At 46.7% G+C, this 22434-nt stretch overlaps 1 protein-coding gene across 2 annotated transcripts in view; it reads left to right on the plus strand.

Annotated features, from left to right (window-relative positions):
* The window catches only part of SETBP1 (SET binding protein 1), a 306763-nt gene that overhangs the window by 65037 nt on the left and 219292 nt on the right, over positions 1 to 22434 (plus strand). For both annotated transcript variants that reach the window (XM_065406939.1, XM_065406941.1), the window contains exon 4: positions 9652 to 9665. In XM_065406939.1, the coding sequence (XP_065263011.1) occupies positions 9652 to 9665 (14 nt within the window). The remainder of the gene's footprint in view (positions 1 to 9651; positions 9666 to 22434) is intronic.

Consider the following 22434-nt stretch of genomic DNA (forward strand, 5'->3'; position numbering starts at 1 on the left):
TAGCCACCCCTCCCAGTGCAAAGGTCCAATGTTACGTAGAAGTAAGGGGGCATGGGCAGTGATGAGCTCCCCAAATCCTAATAACCGGTTCCCTACCGGGTCCTCGGCGGCACTTCGGCGGCGGGGGGTTCGGGGGGCCTTCCTTCGCCCGGAAGACCCCCCCCGCCCCCACCGCCGAAGTGCCGCCGGAGACCCGGTAGGGAACCGCGCGGTGAGTACAAGCCCCACGTGCCTGTCTCCCCCCCCAACCCATCCGACCCCAACCCACTTCCTGCCCCCAATTGCCCCCCTCAGAACCCGCAACCCATCAACCCCCCGGCTCCTTGTCCCCTGACCACCCCCTCCCGAGACCCCCCACCCTACTGCCCCCCATGACCCCACCCCCATCCACCCCTCCGTTCCCCATCCCCTGACCATCCCCCCAGAATCTCTGCCCCCTCCAACTGCTCCCTGCCCCTTATCCAACCCCTCCTCCCAGCCCCGGCCCCCTTACCATGCTGCTCAAAGCAGCAGGAGCTGCCCAGAGCGCTGGCGCCGGCGGCGTGGTGCACTGGGGCTCTGTGAGGGGGGGGGGGAGGGGCCGGGGGAGCCTCCCCAGCTGGGAGCTCAGGCGGGCTGGACAGGATGGTCCCGCGGGCTGGATGTGGCCCGCGGACCGGAGTTTGCCCACCCGCCGGTCCTTTACAACCGGTTCTACACTGGCTTCTAAATTTAACAACCAGTTCGTGGGAACCGGCTCCAGCTCACCATTGGGCATGGGATAGCATTGTCACCCTTACTTCTGCAGTTCTGCACTGCTGTTGGCGGCGGCGCTGCCTTCAGAGCTGGGTGCCTGGCCAGCAGCCACTGCTCTTCGGCCACCCAGCTCTGACGGCAGTGCCACCGCCAGTAGCGCAGAAATAAGGGTGGTCATGGGGTGCTAAGTCTGCTGTGAAAAGTGATATTGACAAAGTTTCTTTGCACCCCCCAGTAGTAAATGGTAACTAGTTAAAAAAAAACTTTTCTGCTTATAAAATAATTCAATAAACATGCGTTTTAGTCTTAATTGAAAAGCGGTGAGAAAAGATCTATTCATTTTAAACAATAGTGTTATAAATTTAGCATTTTAAATAGTATTAAATATAAAAACATTTGTTTATAATTTATAAGCGGGGGGGGGGGGGGGTTGCACCCAGAGGCTTGTTGTGTGAAAGGGGTTGCCCAATACAAAAAGTTTGAGAACCCCTGCCTTATTGTATGAGTAAAGGGTAGCAGAACCGTACTTAACCTGCACTGATTTAGCTGGGTCACCCTCAACTGAACTGAACTTGCTAAGATGGGTTTGGATGCCAGGTACCAGTGTGGGGGAGAGAGGGTGGGGACAGGTGTTGGTCTCTGCCTAAAAGCCATAGACAATTTGACCTGCTCCTCTCCCCTTTAGATAAAGCTGAGTAGGCTCCATTGAGAGGCTTTTGTTAAGTGATCACTAGAGCTGAACCAGGTAGCTAGGTCTAAGCATTAGACCTGCTATGGGACAGTGTCTCTGGTGAAGGAGACTGCCCAGCCTGCACTAGCAATGACGCTCCCGAGCGGGCGGCAGGTAGAATGGCAAGAGGCTGTCAGAGCAGCTGGTGCAGCAAGTGGAGAGGCCAGCGGGGCGAGCAAGGTGCCTTCTGCCCCCACCCCCGGGTGGGAGGTGAACTCCTGTGAATGCATCTCTGAACTCTGGGTCTTCACTGAGCAAGGACAACAACCGTGAGTGGGATGCGGTGGAGGAAGAAGGGAGGGGCATGTTAAAGGAACTTTTGATTGTCGGACTTAAGAACCTGAGGCAAAAGACAGGGCCCAGTGTACTCTGGGGTGGGTGTTTTGATCATGGTTATGGATCCTGCTTCTGGCATTTTCCTAAGTGAATGCTGGGTTACTTTCCTCCTTTTTATGAAAAGTTTCTTTTCTACACTCAGACTCAGTGTTTGCGAGTGGGGAAGTATTGCCTCTTAGAGGCACCCCGGGGTGGTGTTTAATTTTCCCAGATTGCTCGGTGGGGCTTGAACGGATTCTGTATTGTATAATCCAAACCTTTTTCTGCCCCTTGAACTCAATTTCAGAACTTTTTGAGTTTTGCTCATCACTAGTAGATGCTAAATAGCTGGTAGCAATGCTGCTCTTGAGCCTCAAGAATGAAGAGAGGCCTATCTTTTCCTTACTCATCCATGTTTCTTTGCCAACTAACAGCTGCAGCCACAACTCCCTGCTTAGCATCACTCCGGTATAGACACCCTCTGGCCAAGACAGCTGTCATCATTATCTATACCTCCCTGGCTGAACAGCCAAACCAAAGTAGGCATATTCTGTATGTAGCCTAATCACCAAGGGAATGGGATTTATGCTTCATCAGAGCTGAATATTTTTGAAACTCTTGAAGGTGTGAATGCAAGAAAGGGGGGAGGAGGAGGAGGTGAGAGGAAGAGATCAAAAAACAAACTTCTCCTTATAGGGTATTTCAAAGTGAATGCCGGACACATACTTTTCTGTGACCTTTCCCTCAGATTAGTGATGTATGCAACTGGTGTGCTAATGTTACACATTCCAGTGCAGGGACTGACTTGTGAACAAGGTAAGGGTGTGTGTGTGTGTGTGTGTGTGTGTGTGGTTATTGAACCAGGTAAGGGTCTGTGAGCATTTGTGTGTGGTTGTTGAACCTGTCAGGCTGGAAGAACTGCTATGCTTGTTTTAGCTCTTTCTGTTTTGTCATTATTTCAGCCTTTTTCGTTGTTGTTGTTTTTTATATATGAGTAACAGGAAACCTAAGACATTTAAAAGGTTCAGGTGAACTTTGAATCATCAAGGCTTATGTGAACCTCAAATCTACAGACACTTTCTTACCTGAATGCTCCCCTCGGCTCTGAGGAAGTGGGGTGGAAATTTTGCAAGAACAAGGAAATTTCCAATACACCTCTACCCCGATATAACGCTGTCCTCGGGAGCCAAAAAATCTTACCGTGTTATAGGTGAAACCGCGTTATATTGAACTTGCTTTGATACGCTGGAGCGTGCAGCCCCGCCCCCCCGGAACTCTGCTTTACCGCGTTATATCCGAATTCATGTTATATCGGGTCGCGTTATATCGGGGTAGAGGTGTATTTACTAGCTCCGGTTGAGCCAGAAAAAATAACCTCTCTGTCACCATTTGGGCACATCCAGAAAAGCACCTGAAAATGAAACGCTAACGAGGAAACAAAGTATTTTCTAATCTCCAAAATGTTTAGTGTAAGATTCCGTTCAAGTTTTGGGTCAGAGTTTGGTACGGCGTTGTTTGTATCCAGACTGGTTCTCTTGCTCCTCATTTGAACTCCTGGAAAGATCTAACTTTTTGAGGGCCTGAGCTTGGTGAGAGTTGAGACTGCTCAGCGTTATCCAGGATTAGACCCATCATAAAGAAACCTGCACCTGGTCTGAATGTTTCCAGTGAGTAGGGTGCATGTAGGTGTCCTGAGGCGCTGTGCAGAATATATGTAACAAAACCATGGTAGCATTTTATTAGGTTGCTACTTACACACGCGTGCGCGCTCTCACTCAGCAGGAGCAATACAATTCAAAGCATGACTGGTCTACTGCATAGGGCAGCAGATTGAGACTCTGGAGACCTGAATTCTATTCCAGAGTCTCCTTGGACAAGTCTGTGTCTCTCTTTTCCCTCTCACTCTGTCTTATCTGTTAAGATTATAAGCTCTTTGGGGCAGGGGCTCTCCCTCTTATGTGTTTGTACAATGCCTAGCTTGTTGGGGTCTCTAGATGCAACAGTAATATAAATAAACAATACGGTTAGAAAGTCTGTTCTCTTGAGGGGAATTGAACATAGAGCTGAAACAGAAGCTGCTTCCTGATTTCTCTGTGGTGGCCCTGGACTCAGAAGAAGAATGCAAAGGGTAATGTAGTGTTGCCTGCAGGGAATGTTGGGGGTATTTAGTCTTAAAACACATACCACCCTGTCTTTAGCCCCCTGCAGATATATTACAGAGAAGGTGCACATCTGTTATAAGCAAAGCTAGTAGATAGTTAAGGTTGCCTGCCACTTCACATTATCAGACCCTATTTTCAGTTGCTTATAATTTTGCCAAACTTTAGCCATTTGGCCTGAAAATTTCCATGCCAGGTGTCTGCCTCGGGATGAATTTTTTTGGAAAGCGTCAGCAAGTGCATATATTAGGGTTAGGGTTTTGAAAAAGTTATTTCCATGCCCCCCCCCTTTTTTTAACCCCAAAATACACCCTAATTACTCGGGGCATAACAATATACAGATGAGACCTCGAACACAGTTGAAAACCCTGGGGTAGGATTTATGCTGAAACCACCCATGGTGTTATCTGGATATGCGACTTAACAGGCGTTTCCCCCAGGGCTTCACTGCATGTGTAGTCACTTTTCCAAAGAAACACTTATCCTTGGGAATCAGTAAAAAATATAATGTTCTTTAAGGCAGGGGTGGGGAGGATGGGGGGGGGAGGCAGCAAGTTATTGCTATATGGGGACTTGAGTGGAGCTGACAGCTTGACATCCAAGTATTATGTAGTTAAGAGGCATAATACTTTCTGTGTTACTGCCCATGCCCAAGTGCAATATTGTATTGCTATGTGCACTTTCGTTTTCTTTCCTCCGGCGCTTACAGGGGCTGTGGATAGAACAGGTTCTGGGATAGCTAAATCATTGTCGGGGAGAGGATTTTCTTGTATCCCCTAGTTTTTCATAGGCATATAGGAATGCTTAGAAAATCTTCATTTCTCTTTTTGCATGCTGTGTAACCGGCAAAAGAGCAAATCACGAATCGTATCAAAAGGCAAGGCGATACAGAAAGGTTTAATGGCTAGTTAGCCATTGATCAGGGTGCTGTAGCCAATATTATCATTACTAAGTATTTTATTAGTAGCAGTTTATATTGTACCTGTGATCCCCTGTAAAGGGATCAAGCAACTTCCTGCCCAAGGAACTCCGAAATGGGGACTTATTATGTCTAGATTTATATTTATACGATTGAGTATAAGGTCTTTAGTGAACAGACTGTATGTTCGTCTTGAGTCTATACAGTGTCTAGCACAATAGGTCCTCAAGCCTGACTGGGATCTCTGGGGGCAATTACAATATTAATGACTGAATTATTTTATGCTCATTCCCACTTTCCATCTTTCTCCAAGAATGGTGTGCCAGAATCCTGAACTTGAATAAGTTGGTGTTGCTCCATTGACATAAATGGCACTATCAGTTATATTTATATGTACATTAATTTTACAGTATGTAATATTACATATTATTAATACAGTCTACATCAAGGTTTTGGGTCATACAATCATGAATGTGTGTGTTTATGTGAGTGAGGATGGGCAGTCCCGTGGTTAGGGTGTTAGCCAGGGCCATAGAAGACCCTGGTTGAATATCCTGGTCTGCCACAGATTTCCTGTGAGACCATGGGCAAGTCACTTAGCTTGTCTCTGTGCCTCAGTTCCTGTCTGTAAAATGGGGATAATAGCACTGTCCTACGTCACAGGGGTGTTGTGGGGATAAATGCATCAAAGATTGTGTGACGCACAGATACTACAGCCATGAAGCACCTGAAATAGGTAATGATTTTTATATATAAAATTGCATTTTATCAAAGGTATTATTTTATTATATAATTTAATTAATTGCACTTGAATTTTTAAATCATTTTCTTCCTGTTTCCCCACCTATTATAACTTTATTTTTCCTCACACACTCACTGCCATAAAAGATTCTGCTTACAGGGTAGATTGTAAAGATTATGTCTTACACTGAGTCTCGTGTGCCTCTGAAGCATTTCTCTGAGCTCTTCCATGTCACACAATGTACTTTCCTCTCTCTGTCACTTCCTTCCCCAAGCCCACCTCCACTGTCTTATGCTAACAAAGTGTCATCCTATATCTGCTGTCACTTAAACAGCAAAGAAAGGCAGCAGAGAACAGTTTTGGTTTGATCTCTGCAGACTCAATGAGCAGCAATGGAAATCTTTCATTCTTGCAGCAATGAAGTTGCTAACTGTGTTGATTCATTTCAGTAAGATACAGTGTAACATTTCCCACCTGTGTTACCGCCTCGCACTGAACTGGCTTCCGGAATGGAATGGTGAACAGTTTGCATGGTCTGAGTTTTCCTTCATTGCATTTTGAGCTATTAGAGAACCACAGGTAGATAAACATCTGATAGGAATTACATTGTTTTGGGAAAATTATCTGTCCATTATCATATGGTGAAACTAGCCAGTTGTCCCAAGGCACAGGTTTGAACAGACTGGAAATACGGCTAAGCCAGGCATAGAACTACTCAGAAGAAAGACTGGCACTTAACTTGTGCTCAGAAATCTCACATTTTGATGTGCAATGAGGCAGTTGTACTGCATCCACCCCTCGTTTTTGTCACTGATCTCTTTGGCAGCTGTGAGTAGATCAGGTAAACTCTTCTCCTCCATTTGCTAGAAGCTGGGGATGGATCACTTGATAAATTGCCCTGTTCTGTTTGTTCCTCTAAAGCATCTGATACCGGCCGCTGTCAGAAGACAGGATACTGGCTACATGAACAACTGCTCTGACCCACTATGGCCGTTCCTATGTTTTTCTGTTCTCCATCTGTAAAATGGAGGTTATAATGATTATCTAGAGCAGTGGTTCTCAAACTGTTTGAATGGGGTCACCAGGGCTGGCTTAGACTTGCTGGGGCCCGGGGCTGGAGCCTGAGCCCCACTACCCAGGACCAAAGCCAAAGCCTGAGGGCTTCAGTCCTGGGCGGTGGGACGCAGGTTGCAGGCCCCCTGCCTGGGGCTGAAACCCTTGAGCTTCAGCTTTGGCCCCACTGCCCGGAGTGGTGGGGTTCGGGCTTTGGCCCGCCCACCCAGGGCAGTGGGGCTTAGGCGGGCTCAGGCTTCAGTCCCCTCTCCTGGGGTCATGAAGTAATTTTTGTTGTCAGAGGGGAGGTCGCAGTGCAATGAAGTTTGAGAATCCCTGATCTAGAGCATGATCTTGCACCATTAACATCAAAGGAAATTTTGCTGTTAACATCAATGGCTAGATCAGGCCCCTACTGCATGGGAGTCCTGTGAGGATAAATTAGTTAATGCTTCTGATATGCTTGGAAAATGCTAAGTGCTGTATATATTTCTGGCTGTGGCTATGTTTTCACAATGATTGCATCAATGTCTGTATGTCTGTCTCTATGAAACTCCTCCCGTTATGAGCTGCACTTCTTCAGGGGTTTTCCAGTTTAAAGAAGGATGTTTGCATGGTGTAGGCTAAGCATTTTTCGACAGATAGACACACACACACACACGCGCGTGCGCACATACACACACATTTTTATTTTTGATTTACTGAAGGGCTGAGAAATGCCTCTGGAATGCACTTGTTCAATCTCCTTTCTCTGGCGGGCTCTCCTGGTGATGTATTAATTAGCTGGAGCATTGCACACCAACGAGCAGTTGCAGGCTGATCTTGTTAAACGTTAATGTTTAACTAGAAAAGCAGGAGCAGTTACAGATAGTTTCATCCTTGTCCGGATGTAAAAGAAGTCAGTTACTCAGCTGCTAGTGCTTGTGTTTCCAAAAGGAATGAAAAAGATGAAACAAATGAGGTCCAATGTGCAGGCATTGTGGTTGGTGAAAATACTTCCACCACAGATGATTACTTCCCTGTTGTCCTGATTGATATTAGTGGCAATCACAGCCCTTTCCCACCACCCATCCTTCTTTCAAGGAGATGGCTGTGCCAATTCTTGTACCCACATTTGGTTTTCAGTTGTTCCTGATTCTTCCTATAGTGTTGTTTAGTGGTTAGCACACACGTTGGAAACCATTGCTCATGGGATCTATTCTCAAGTCTGCCTCTGACCTACTCTCTGACCTTAGTCAAGTCAATAAGGCCAACATTTTGAAACGTAAGTATCTAAATTGAATACGTACATCCATATTTAGCCATCCGAATTCATAGGTGAATTTTCAGACGTGTTGGACACCCTGAGCTATCACTAACTTCACTGGAAATTTCCGGCACCCAGGTTTGAAAATGTTGGTCTTACATTCTACTGTGTCTTAGTTTGGCCTTTTATAAACTTGGTAAGAAACTTTTCATCCCCCTCACAGGTGTATTGGGAGGTTTAATATTTTAAAGTGTCTTGAGAGCCTTGTGTAAAAGGTGCTGTAGACAAGTTCAGAGTATTTATTAGCTGATTGGGAGTGCATAGTATTAGTGGGAATAAAATTCACGTCTGCCTGCTCCGAAGCCCAGGCCCCTGCTAGTTAAGCTAAAGGAGAAGCAGAATGTGTGTAATTGTATACTGAATTTGTGTGGGCAGTTACAATGATCATATAACAATCCATCTGAATGTACAGTGGTCCAAATTTGCATGCACAGTCCTGCTAATTGTACAAATTAAGCACACAGTTTTGCATGCACTTTTGTGCATGTAAACAGATCCCCAGATCTCTGAAGATTAACGCAATAAGTTACAGGAACATACAAGTGCACTTTAGGATGCAGCTCTGGCATTACAGAAGTCCAGGTTGCATTCTGGTTCTTAGCTTCATCAAACAATGTCCCCTTTGCCCTCCTTTTTCTGTTTTGCTTTTTACAACACAATGATACAACAACCAGTACTTTTCCTAAGCCACAGATGCTTTGCATTATGCAACTCGATTACAAATGATAATTCACTAATCATTCCTGATCATGGTTAATATTTACACTGCTTCCAGTTTTGAGAAAGGGTTACTGTTGTCGCATTGGTTAATTTTGTCTGCTAGTGGGGCGTGTCCTCAGATGGCATTTAAACATCATCGTGCTTGATTACCCGTCTAATGGCTTTAAGATTGGAACTGGAGATGCCTGGGCAGGCTATTCCTCCTCCTTGCCATCGTTTCAGACGTTATGTCATGGTTCTGAGGGACTTACTCGCTGACTCCAGCCAACGTCCCAGAGGAACGAAAACCAGGTTCCCTTTGCTGTGGCAGCGATGCCCACGTTTAGGAAGCTGCAGAACTGAGGCGTGACTGCATTAGTTCTGCTACATCAGTCCAGAGGCAAAGAGCTTAATTTAATTCGCTGGCCTGTACACTGACACCTGAGGGCCACTAATTCACTGCCACATATTCTCGGTGAAGCCCAGCTCTTTAGTGCTCTCAGTCATTTCACAAGGACAGCTTCTTGCAAGGGGAATGCTGATTTCCTAAGACTGGAAAAAACCATCTTCTTGCAAGGTTCGCAGTAGGTCAGGATGACTCACTTTTGCCAGTGTCAACAAGGACTGGAGTATTTTTTTTCTCTTTTAAATAAATAAATTGACCTCTTTATTGACCTTGCTGTTCGTAAAATGGGAGAAAACAATGTTGATTCATGATGACACGTGACAGCCTATAAAACATTTGTTCAGCATGAACAGTATTTGTGGATACTTCGAGGGCTGCAGTCCTGTCTGGTGCCCTCAACTCACACTCTCTTTTGCCCTGGAAAGATCAAGTGCCAAGATAGTACTTTCTATGTAGTAGCTTTTAAGGGCCAGCCCTAAAATACGTTACTTGTTCAAGTAGTTCCCTTTGGCTCATTCCTGGGGTAACTCCACAGACTTCTGCAGAGTGACATCAGGGATGAATTAGGCCCGTTTACTTTTAATGAGGCTTTTCACCTCAAGTAAGATTTTTCTTCTCTTTTGAACAGGCTCTTCCATTGCACGAATCACCCTGGTATCTAAGCACTTGCTTTGACCCTGAATTGTTAACCGTGGCAGTTCTGCACGTCTAAAACCATCATAATCTATTGGGGGCACGACCAGTTAGTGGGAGCCATTCTACAGATGTTCTCCACCTCTAACTCCCCCACCCCCTTGCCTTTTTTTTTTTTTTTTTGGAGTGAATTTAGTGCTGGTAAAACTTGCAGGCTTGACATCCCTGGAGACTGAAGTCCTCTATCTAGAAAACAGCAGTGTGAGTTTCCCCATATCAGTGCATTTCAGCCCTGTTCTGGAGGGACAACTTGTAGAGGTAAAAAGGTAGCTCAGTTTTCTTCTCCCTGATCTAATCCCATTTATATTGTGCACAAATCACCTTCATCACTAGATGGCAAATCCAAGAATGTTTTAGCCCCTTTTGGTCCTACTTGACTATAGTCTCATAATCTCTGTTCCACCTCATGGGGGTTGTTCTTGACGTAGTCGCCCACCAACATCAGGGCGATAACAGAGTTTACCGGCCAGATGGCTGTTGAGAAAAACTTGTGAAAACAGATGAGTCTTGCCTTGTGCTCTGAAGAAGGGTAAGACATTTTGGTCAGCCTGAGCTCCTGAAGTCCACAGCCAGGAACCCATCACTAAGAATGTCTTGTCTCCTGCTATTCCCATGCTGGATGTCATCAGCTGCAACATTCCTGTTGACCACACTAATCGAGGCGTGAAGGGAGAGGCGGGACTTCAGGTAGCAGGGGCCATAGCATGCTGAGAACTTTGAAAGGAAAGTTGAGGACCTCCAGTTGGATTTAATATTCAAGAGAGAACCAGTGCACAGTGCAGAGCAAATGTGTGTGGTGTTTTCATCTTCTCGATCCTCTACTGGTTATCCAAGTGCTCCGGATGAGCTGGAGTGCGTGGCTTTCATGGTCAGCTCTAGGTGGAGTGTGTGAGAGGAGAGTGTCTCCATCTCTTTGTGGAGAGCAGGCACTTTATCCTTGCCAGTAGAAGGCGGATTTCTGGCCTTGTGACCTTGGATATTCAGGAATAGGATTTGAGTACGACTTCCAGCCTACATGCTTCTCAGGTGGTCAAGCAAATGCCCTCAACTCTGAGAGGAACAGGTCCGGGTCTTAGTAGGGCTTGTAAATACATCCCTGGTTCACCGTCTTGTCTGAAATAAAGCTGACCTTGCCGTTGCATCAGGAAAGTGGGACATTAGCTTTGCCTGCTTCAGGTGAGAATGATGTATATGAATAGCCATGTACCATTCATGGCATTGCTACTTCCAGAACACAAAAGTGTCTCATAATATCCACTGGTGGTTAGAGACTCAAATATTGAGCCCTGGGAGAGACTGCAGGTTAGGGCTTTTGGTGAGGAGCAGCAGCTGCCCAAGAGACCCTCTGAGATCTGTCTGAGAGGAGTAAGTGGAACTATTTGGGCATGGTTACACCAGTGCCCAGTGAGTTTCACAGACACGTGCACTTCAAAGGCACTGAAGAGACCCCGGGGAGCCGGACTGTCCATAGCCCTTAAGGAGATCATCATCTACCAGTACAGCTAGCACTGTTTGTGACCTATCCAGGCCTGTAGACGTACTGAAGCCTTTGCATTCAATCCATGACCTCCCCGAGATTGCCAGTAAGAATCCCAATTAGTTTCATTAACTATGCTGGTTGCTTTTTATTTTTACAAAGACATTAGGAACCATCTACTCATTCTGCAGACACCATTAAATACCTGTCAGCTGGTAATAAACTCTGGTTACCGACTGAAGTTAGATTTAAACCAGTAATCTAGAGGGGAAGGTGTCTGCCAACACCTTGAGTCATCATTTTGTGCTTCTGAACATAAACTATTTTTGGAAGATAATTTTGTATTATTCAGAAGTGTTAATATGAACCAACAATCAGCCAGACACTTTTGCCATGCCTAAGGGCGGTCATAAGGGCTAAATATAGTTGATACTAACCTAGGGTCTGATCCTGAGCACTTCCTGAGATTTGTTTATACTTAGATTATTTGTTTATCTTAATGCAATTTTTGTAAGACGCTCACATACTGAAATGATTAGTGCAAGGCAGACACTTACAGATATGGACAGAGGGATAGAATTATAGATCTGAATGAAGCTGATATGATGACTTGTGTGTATTAGAATTACTCCCATGAGTAAGATTTTGTGGGATTGTGCCCTTAACTTTTTCATCATCGTTGCATTTTTTTTTTTTAATTTCTGCTCTTCCCTCACTTCTGGCAGTGAAACTAAGATGATCAATTTCTCCAGCAATTTGCTATTGCACTGGGATTTCTAATGCTTCATGGGAAAGTTTAAATAACACCCAAACTGTTTTCACTGGATTTTTTTAAAAATAAAAATTAATATTCATATTGCATGTAGTCAAAGCCTCTTTAAAAAAGCACACTTACAATTAAGACCTAAACTTCTTGCAAGCCTTTCTTATTGTGCGTAGATCATTCTTTTTCACATATAGTTTCCTTCTGGGAGAATACTATAAAACGCTCTAAGAATCAGTCAAAAAGCTAGAGAGATAAGGAATGCTTCAGTGCAAGAACATACCCTAAAAAGGAAAAGGCCAAAATTTACTTGTGGTGAAACTTAAGGCATTTAAACAAGCCCCCCTAGACAAGAAGAATCAACGTATCTTTTAAAAATGCCGCCCTGTTATATAACAGACCAACAAACTATGTTAACAGTCATATATTTTCTATTCAAAACTGTGCCCCTTTGTATATAAACACATGAAGGTTTTGTAGCTGTATATGTCCAGACTTTTGACATGAGTAGGTGGAGTTTGGGTAGTAAAGCCTATTCAGGAGTTAGTAGCAGCTGCTCTAATGGAATACTATTGACTTTAGTTACATCAGGGGCTAAATATAGATTGTGGAGTAATGTACACAGGATTGCATCTAATAACCAGGACGGAATGTGCTGTTCGGAGGGACAGATTTCTTACATTGTTTCTGCACAGATGCTCATTTTAGATTCATGAGCACTTGCTCTCTCGTTTGCTAAGATTGTGCATTTAAGATCCGGTCCGAAGCCCATTGATATCAGTGGCAGTCTTTCGGTTGACCTCAATGAGCTTTGGATCAGGCCCTTAAAAGGGGATTTATAATTACTCAGATAGCCCTTCCTGAGATCAGGTGTCCCAGGCCTTCAGCTAGCATAAATCAGTGTAGATCCACACAAGCCAATGGAGGTACATTTACACCAGCTGAGGATCTGACCCAGGCAGTACCTGTCTTAGACATAGCTTTGGGTTCTTTTTCAGGTGAATAATTAAACTCGCTAGCGTTATTTAAATCCATCATTTCCTTGCTGCTGTCAAGACTAGTAGGTTCTCAGCTATACTTTTTTTTAATATATATATATACTGGTTACAGTTTGGTGATGGGGAAAGATGTGATACGCTGTGACAATAGCGCAGTTGCTGCCCTTCTTAGTGGCCTGTTACCAAATCAGTCATCCAGTTAGAGAAAAAGTTATGACAGGATAGAAATCTACTGATGACTGTATTGGGCCAGGGAGACCTGATTCTCTTTCCTGAAAGAGAGGGCCTAAGAATGGCCATTTTAGCCGCAAGCCCAAGCCAGGAGGTTACAGTGGCATCTTCAATGCTTTATGGAGAGCTCACAGTGGGATTATGTAATCCCTTGATAAACCTGGTGATGCAATTGGAGACTCTCTCACTTGCACAATCCTGTAGGTTACAACTCCTCTCTGCCCCAAAAGTGGTGTGTGTGTGTGTGTGTGTGTGGAGGGGGGGCGGGGCAGTCTCTGCGTTACCTCAGGCATAGGGGCTGCGTTTGTGATAGGCCCTTTCAAAAGGGCTTATCACAATATCACCCTTATGGAGGAAGAAAGGTCTTCTGAGGCATTGCTCTCGGCCAGTCCCTCTGCTGCAGAAGAGACACCAGAGGCGTAAGAGACTCATTTAGAACTGAGCCCATGATTTTTGACTGTGAATAAGGACAGAGCTCTCCAAGGCAATTGGAGATGAATATATATATATATTTTTTGCTTTGGACTGACTACTATTTTTAACGGAGCACCGGAGTTGGAAGGCGCGCTCGGCCTGACAGTGTGTGAATAGCTCTATCTGAGAGCAGAGCCGTGCTGCGGTTTATCTCCGAGCAGAGACACTAAGGAGCTCTGAAGACTTGCCAAGCCACGAGGATGCCCAAGGCAATGCCCAAGGTGCCCAGAAGTTTTTTTATTTTTTTCCCCCTGGAAAGTAAAACCCAGGGTGCATCTGTCATGGAAAGTGACAGTCAGAAGTGAAGCAGTCTTGATAACCCAAACACACCAGATTTGTTACCCGTTGGGAGAGGGGGAGGTATATGCCCACATTCACTAAATTTGCATACAGCCTCCGTGGGTTTAAAATCTACCATTTAGTGAAGGGGCTTGCATTGCTTCCCAAGTGATTCTTAGATTATAAAGCCAGAAGGAATCACTATGATCCCCTCGTCTGACCTCCTGAATAACACAGGCCATTGAATTTCACCCAGTAACTCTTGCATCCAGCCCAGTAGCTTGTGGCTGAGCAAGAATGTGTCACTTAGGCCTGGGCTACACTAGCGGGGGGGTTCGAACTAAGGGTATGTCTACACTACGAGAGTAGTTCGATTTTAGTTAAATCGAATATGTGGAATCGATATTACAAAGTCGAACGTGTGTGTCCACACTAAGGACAGTAATTCGACTTTGTCAGTCCACACTAACGGGGCAAGCGTCGACATTGGAAGCGGTGCACTGTGGGCAGCTATCCCACAGTTCCCGCAGTCCCCGCTGCCCATTGGAATTCTGGGTCGAGCCGCCATTGCCTTCTGGGTAAAAAACTGTGTCGAGGGTGCTTTTGGGTAACTGTCGTCATCCAACCGTCACTCCCGCCCTCCCTCCCTGAAAGCGCCGGCGGGAAATCAGTTCGCGCACTTTTCTGGTCAGTGACAGCGCGGACGCCACAGCACTGCGAGCATGGATCCCGCTGTGACCATCGCTGCAGTTGTGGCCGTTGTCAACGCATCGCAGCTCATCATCGACCTTTCACTGAGGCAGATAGAGAGAAATCAGGCGAGGAGGCTACGGCACCGGGGTCAGGACCTGAACTCCGAGAGTAGCACACGCCTGTCTGAAACCACGACACCCAGTGCCGAGGACATCACGGTGGCAATGGGTCTTGTGGATACTGTGGAACGGCGATTCTGGGCCCGTGAAACAAGCACGGACTGGTGGGACCGCATAGTGCTTCAGGTCTGGGATGAATCCCAGTGGCTGCGAAACTTTCGCATGCGGAAGGGGACTTTCCTCGAACTTTGTGAGTTGCTGTCCCCTGCCCTGAAGCGCAAGGACACCCGGATGCGAGCAGCCCTGACTGTCCAGAAGCGAGTGGCCATAGCCCTCTGGAAGCTCGCAACGCCGGACAGCTACCGGTCAGTCGCGAACCAGTTTGGCGTGGGCAAGTCTACCGTGGGGGTTGTTGTCATGCAAGTAGCCAAGGCAATCGTGAAGGTACTGCTGTCAAAGGTAGTGACCCTGGGAAACGCGCAGGCCATCATAGATGGCTTCGCCGCGATGGGATTCCCAAACTGCGGTGGGGCTATAGATGGGACTCACATCCCTATCCTGGGACCGGACCACCAGGCCAGCCAGTACATCAACCGAAAGGGCTACTTTTCAATGGTGCTGCAAGCACTGGTGGACCATAAGGGACGTTTTACTAACATCAACGTCGGATGGCCGGGCAAGGTTCATGACGCTCGCGTGTTCAGGAACTCTGGTCTGTTTAGAAGGCTGCAGGAAGGTATTTACTTCCCGGACCACAAAATAACTCTTGGGGATGTGGAGATGCCTACAGTGATCCTCGGGGACCCAGCATACCCGCTAATGCCCTGGCTCATGAAGCCCTATACTGGCGCCCTGGACACAGAAAAAGAACTGTTCAACTACCGGCTCAGCAAGTGCAGAATGGTGGTGGAGTGTGCTTTTGGCCGTCTCAAGGGGAGATGGAGAAGCTTACTGACTCGCTGTGATCTCAGCGAAACCAATATCCCCATTGTTATTGCAGCTTGCTGTGTGCTCCACAATCTCTGTGAGAGCAAGGGGGAGACCTTTATGGTGGGGTGGGAGGTTGAGGCAAATCGCCTGGCTGCTGATTACTCCCAGCCAGACAGCCGGGAGATTAGAAGAGCCCAGCGGGACGCACTGTGCATCCGGGAGGCTTTGAAAGACAGTTTCCAGACTGAGCAGGGTCACCAGTGAATTTTAAGTCTGTGGACTCAGAACCTGAACTTGCCACCGTTTCTTTACCCAGTTACCGTTGACTATCCTCTCCAGTTACATACCCCCTTCACCCCCTTCCCAAAAAATAAAATCTGTTCTGTTTTGTTAATGAACACCGTTGTCTTTATTACTGTTTTCGTGGGAATGTTTTAAACCTGGGACGCAGACTGTGGCGGGGTGCGGGTTTACTGTTGTGATGCAAATGATGCTTCTAAACTCCAGGAATGACGGGTTCCGCAGTGGTGGACTGGTTGTTTCAACAGAGCCTGCCAGCCCTCCTGGGCGGGACAGCGTGTATGTGTCGGCTATGTGACTGTCTGGCAGGGGGAGGAGGGTTACAGCTCCCCTGCTGCGGGGCTCTGTGATGCATTAGATCTGTAACTGCCCTCCCCCGCCACAAAGTCACAGAGCAACCCCCCCCCCCCCACAGAACATGAAAACCACCTCCCAGATTGAACAGGGTCACTAGTCACTGCACTGGGTATGTGTCCTGATCCTGGACCTGACCCCGCCTCTGTACCCTGGTAAAGGTGACTGTCCTGTCCAATTACCATGCCCCTTCCCCTCGTTCAGACAGACTCTCCTCCAAAATAAAATCATGGAAACAGTAATTAACAGAAACGAATATTTTATTATGAACCAGACATGAAACGTGGGGGTTGAAACTTGCACGGGGGCTTCTGTGAGGTGTGTAGGAAAGGACTTTTAAAATTTTGGGGAATGAGAGCCTTCTAGTGCTAGAGCAGTCTGCAGGGGTTGACTGAAAGTTTTAACGGCCCATGCCGCCCCTCCTTCTTTGTACTTTGGGTGAGGGGGGTGTGGGACTTGGTGGCGGGGGAGGGCGGTTAGAGATAGACTGCAGCGGGGCTCTGTCCTCCTGCCTCCGGTCTTGCAGAACATCCACAAGGCGCCGGAGCGTGTCCGTTTGCTCCCTCAGAAGTCCAAGCAGCTTTTCAGTAGCCTGCTGGTCCTCCTGACGCCACCTCTCCTCCCGTTCCATGACTGCTCGGTGCATTTGGGACAAGTTCTCCCTCCACTGTGTCTGCTGGGCTGCCTGGGCTCGGGAGCAGCTCATTAGTTCTGAGAACATGTCCTCCCGCGTCTTCTTCTTCCTCCTCCTAATCTGCGCTAGCCTCTGGGACTGTGCTGACAGGCTGGGTTGGGAGACAGTCGCAGATGTGTCTGTGTGAATGGGAAAAATGGAGTGAATTCCTGAGACAGATAAATGAAGTTGTGTACAAAGAACCTAGTCTTTCTCTGTGAACAAGACCATGCACTGCACCTCTCACATGCGCACTCAGGACAAGGTCGAATTTTCGGCCATCGCCTTCAGTGCCTGGGGTCCTGCAGTGGTCTTGCAGTTATCTGAGAAGCGTGGCAGGACACCTGAACTTCTGTAGCGTGCAATCATGGTAAGCCGTAGACTTCTGGCTGCTTAAAACTGTACTAGTAGCACTGGCCTCCTTTCACATTGAAAGCAATGCCAGTCTCTGCTGCCAGCAATCAGGACAGCATGAACTATGCCCCTGTCCCACCCCCTCGCGGCTGTTCCAGGGAAAGATCCCTGTATGCTGCCCCTCTCCCTCCACCGCGTGGCTGTAAAGCAGTCCCAATACTAACATTCCCCTCCCTAATTCAAAGCAGGGCGTAATGAGCGACATCACCCTGCTGAGGATCTCGGAGTCCCAGAGGGAAAGGATGTTTCGAGAAAGCCTTCAGAAACCAGGGCCGTTTGCCGCTATGCTCTGCAGGGCGATGATACCAGAGTATCTGATGGTGTCGTGGCGCGGTAACGTGTCCTACCACGGAGGGCCCACTAAGATCGCCCTACCCAGGAACCTGATGAACAGGCTGGAAATTTACCTTCATGAGACCTACGAGGAGTTCTCCTATGAGGATTTCGCCTCCATCCCCGGCCATATTGACCGGATTTTCGCGTAGGTGCACTGGGACTAAAGAGTGGAGCGTCTTGGGCAGCATAATCATGACTTACCGGACATTGTAAAAAAATTTTTAAATACTTGGGACTAAATTGTGAAGAGCCTAAGGCAGACAAATCATGAAAAACCCTTTGTTACTATTGTAAATATTCCAGTTTTTTTGCAGATAATTGTTTACATGTTTAAGCACTTTAATAAACAGCCATTGTTAATATTATAAATATTCCAGTTCTTGTAAAAATAAATGTTTAGATATTTAAAGCACTCACTGCTTGATCCTTCCCCTGATTCTGTCTCCGGGGTAAGGGATGGGGACGGTTGGTAGGGGATCTCGGTAAGGGTGATGAAGAGCTCCTGGCTGTCGGGGAAATCAGCGGTGCCAGCGCTGTCGACTGCCTCGTCCTCCTCATCTCCTTCTTCATCTTCCCCGTCCGCTAACATGTCCAACGAGGAACCTGCCGCGGACAATATCCCATCCTCAGAGTCCACGGTCAGTGGTGGGGTAGTGGTGGCGGCCGCACCTAGGATGGAATGCAGTGCCTCGTAGAAACGGGATGTGTGGGGATGGGATCCGGAGTGTCCGTTTGCCTCTTTGGTTTTTTGGTAGCCTTGTCTCAGCTCCTTGATTTTCACGCGGCACTGCGTTGCATCCCGGCTGTATCCTCTCTCTGCCATGGCTTTAGAGATCTTCTCGTAGATCTTTGCATTCCGTCTTTTGGAGCGCAGCTCTGAAAGCACGGACTCATCGCCCCACACAGCGATGAGATCCAAGACTTCCCGATCAGTCCATGCTGGGGCCCTCCTTCTATTAGATTGCACGGCCATCTCTGCTGGAGAGCTCTGCATCGTTGCCAGTGCTGCTGAGCTCGCCACGCTGTCCAAACAGGGAATGAGATTCAAACTGCTCAGACAGGAAAAGGAATTCAAATTTTCCCGGGGCTTTTCCTGTGTGGCTGATCAGAGCATCCGAGCTCGGACTGCTGTCCAGAGCGTCAACAGAGTGGTGCACTGTGGGATAGCTCCCGGAGCTATTACCGTCGATTTCCATCCACACCTAGCCTAATTCGATATGGCCATTTCGAATTTAGCGCTACTCCTCTCGTTTTGGAGGAGTACAGAAGTCGAATTTAAGAGAGCTCTATGTCGAACTAAATAGCTTCGTGGTGTGGACGGGTGCAGGGTTAATTCGATGTAACGGCGCTAAATTCGACATAAAAGCCTAGTGTAGACCAGGCCTAAGATACGCAGCTTCAGCTACGCTATTCGGGTAGCTGAAGTCGAAGTATCTTAGTTCGACTTACCTGGCCGTCCTCACGGCGGCGAGTCGACTGCCACGGCTCCCCCGTCGATGCCGCTTACTCCTCCTGCCGAGATGGAGTATGGGTGTCGATTAGCGGATCGATTTATCGCGTCCAGACGAGACGTGATAAATTGTTCCCCGATACATCGAACACTACCCGCCGATCTGGCGGGTAGTATAGATGTACCCTTAGAAAGACACCCAGTCTTGATATTTTTCATCCCCTTAGATGTACAGCCCTGGAGTACGGGCCACAACCTTTAGTTACTCTAAAAGTGATCTATTATGTGGGGATCTGGGAATGGACCTGAAATATATATTATAATCTGTCTCAAACCACATAGTGGGCTGAGAACTGGGTGGAAGCTCCAGTGGGTCATTAAATAGTGCACTAAGAACACGTTATAACGAATCATTCTGTCTCTGACAATGGGCCGGACTGCATTACCTAATATTCCACACACGTCAGGTGACTGCGGGTCCCGAGTCCCAGTGCCACAGCTGATTGCGTCTCAGGCATCTGACCCTTGATAGAATGAGTTTTACTAGATTAGAGAGATGTGATCTTTGATTTATGAGCGCTGCCGTCACACCAGTACAATCAGTGGTTAGTGCTACTGGCATGACAGAATAGGAGAGAGTGCACGAACTCCACCATGCCTTGCAGTGGCCTTCCTTCACCATTGCTCCCGTGAAACATTGCTATCAGCTCCGCATAGAGTGTTGGATCCCCAGCTGCATGTCAGCAAGGAGGCTGGTTCTCTCTCCCCTGATTTTTATATGCAGCCAGTCAATTGTAGGGAGCACATTGCTTTTACCCACCGAGAGAATGTGAGTTTGAGCCCTTCCAATTCAGAGGCAAAATCCACTCTTCTTCCTCCAAGAGCTAATGTTGGACTTCTGGGAGCACCTGCTGTGACTCTGAAGTTCTGACAGCAGGGAGAGAACTAACCCGGATGTGCACTTGCAAGTTCCCTTCAAGTCCCGCTGCTGATGAGAAACGGGCCATGGCACTTAGACAGCAACGGGAGTGCAACCCAGCACATGGGGGAGGCTCACGTGCCCTGGCAACACATTTGAGATTTTCTCCTGCCTTTGGGCCCACTTGTACCCACTCCCGGCTCCCATTGATTTCCAGGGGAGTTGTGCAGTTTTATCTGAGTTAGGCTTAAAGGGCTTGATCTCCTGTAAAGCGAGGAGCACTCCTGCAAGATGTCAAGCAACTTCTGCTCTCGTTGAAGTCAGTTGGGAATTGCAGGTGCTCAACAACCAAAGAGAGGAATTATGTTTTGATGGCTCTGGTCATCTTTGAATTGTGTGGGATTCTTTTTCTCCCATGGAAAGGGAAAGACCTAGATACAATTGGAGCATAAGATTAGGCAGGTTACCAAGAAACCAGTAGGTGAAGAGTTTGGATTCTTCAGCTGATGACTGAGATTTTTGCTCACTGTTGTCATTTTCCTTGAAGCCTGTGGAAAATCATTGCTGCTCCAAGTTAGCCAGGTTTCTCAGGGATCCTCTGAGACATGGCCAATTGAGTGAGCTCTCTGCAGAGTCGTATTGCTATGGAAGCATGCATGTAAAAATAACAACAATCATGGTCGAAATTTTCAAAGCAAGCTAGGGGATTTAGAGGCACCTCTAAATCCTCTAATACAGATTCTGCTGTCTAAATCCCCCTAGAGTGCTTTGAAAATTTCAACCACATAGTTACTCAAGAGCTCCCTTCCTGTGTTACTATTAGAACCTTAGGTTATTAAAATAGTCACTCAATTACATCTCAACATTTGATCTCTGTCCTCCCTATTTTGCATTCCATTTTAAGTAAACTGGTCAGTGTCATTTCCTGGATCTTATACATTTGCACCATATTCTTTCTGTATGTCTGTCCATCTGCCACTGCACCCTTTACTCTGTTAACAAAAACTGAGACTTTCAAAGGAGACATCAGAGAGCTAGATTCCCCATATCCCACTGAATTTCCATGAAAATATTGCATTTGGGTTTCTAAAAGTAAAGGGGAAGGTTTAAGTTGAACCAAACTGTTGTCTATAAAAAAAATCACCTGAAACGTTTCTATACACAGTACATGGGGTTTTCGGAAGTGCTCAAGTTATCCTACCTCTGCTCCCATTAAAGGCCGTGGTAAAGCTCCCACTGGCTTCGTTGGTAGCAGAATTAGGCCAATGTGAATACCGTTGAAAATTCCACCCTCCCTGCACCTCCCCTTCCCCCAATCTCACACTTGGGCTAAATTATTTGATCGTGTCTCTTTAACTCTGACCAACCCTCTCCACTACCTTGATAATATATATAACCTCATAGGTACACCTTCCCCTTCTCCCCATCACACACGTTCCCTGCAATCGCATGGCCTTTGGGAAAGAAACTACAGGGAGGAGCCAGCCAGTGGCTGACGCCTGAGGAGCAGCTGCAGAAAGCAGTTGCAGCAGGGACCCACGGACGCTGATGATGTCATCAGCCTGTTTCTGCACATTTAACTCTGAACATTCATTTGCTCTCCTGTGCTGATTGGCTGTTTGCTCCAACCCCCTCTCACCCCATCTTCTCCTTTGTCTTTCCATCTCGCTAATCCCCTGATAACACAACCCTACTGGAAGGGTTTAAATGAGAAGCCTAAATTAAAAAAATAAAAATAAAAAAAAAAATTGCAGGACTAACATGAAATTTGCAGCCATTGCATTAACACTGCTTTATACGTTCTATCCCTTTCCCCTTCCTTTGTCTGTCTTGCCTAATTAGACTATAAACTCTTTGGGGCAGGGATGAGGTCTCGTGTTTGTACAGTGCCCAGCACAATGGGACCCCATTCTCCATTAGGCATTGTGGTAATAAACACCATTCATACTAATGCAGTTAACGTCTTACCATTCTGAAAACATTTATTTATTTAACATACGGTGTACATGCTTAAAAAGTTCACTGCAGTTCTCTCATGATTATTTAGTATTTGTATTACCATAGCACATAAGAGCCCTAGACCCTGGACTAGGATTCCATTGTGCTAGGTGCAGTACAAACACTGAGCAAAAAAAAAAAAAAAAAGTCCGCTACAGAGATTATTGGTTCCTGAGTGCATTCCTCCTTTTAAGTATAGAATATATTGCTGGAACAGGTAATCTCTCCAAAGCTGGGATGCATTTAAGTGTGCCTGCTATATTAGGGAT

This window comes from Emys orbicularis, chromosome 6, assembly GCF_028017835.1.
Source record: "Emys orbicularis isolate rEmyOrb1 chromosome 6, rEmyOrb1.hap1, whole genome shotgun sequence".
NCBI classification, from domain to species: domain Eukaryota; kingdom Metazoa; phylum Chordata; order Testudines; family Emydidae; genus Emys; species Emys orbicularis.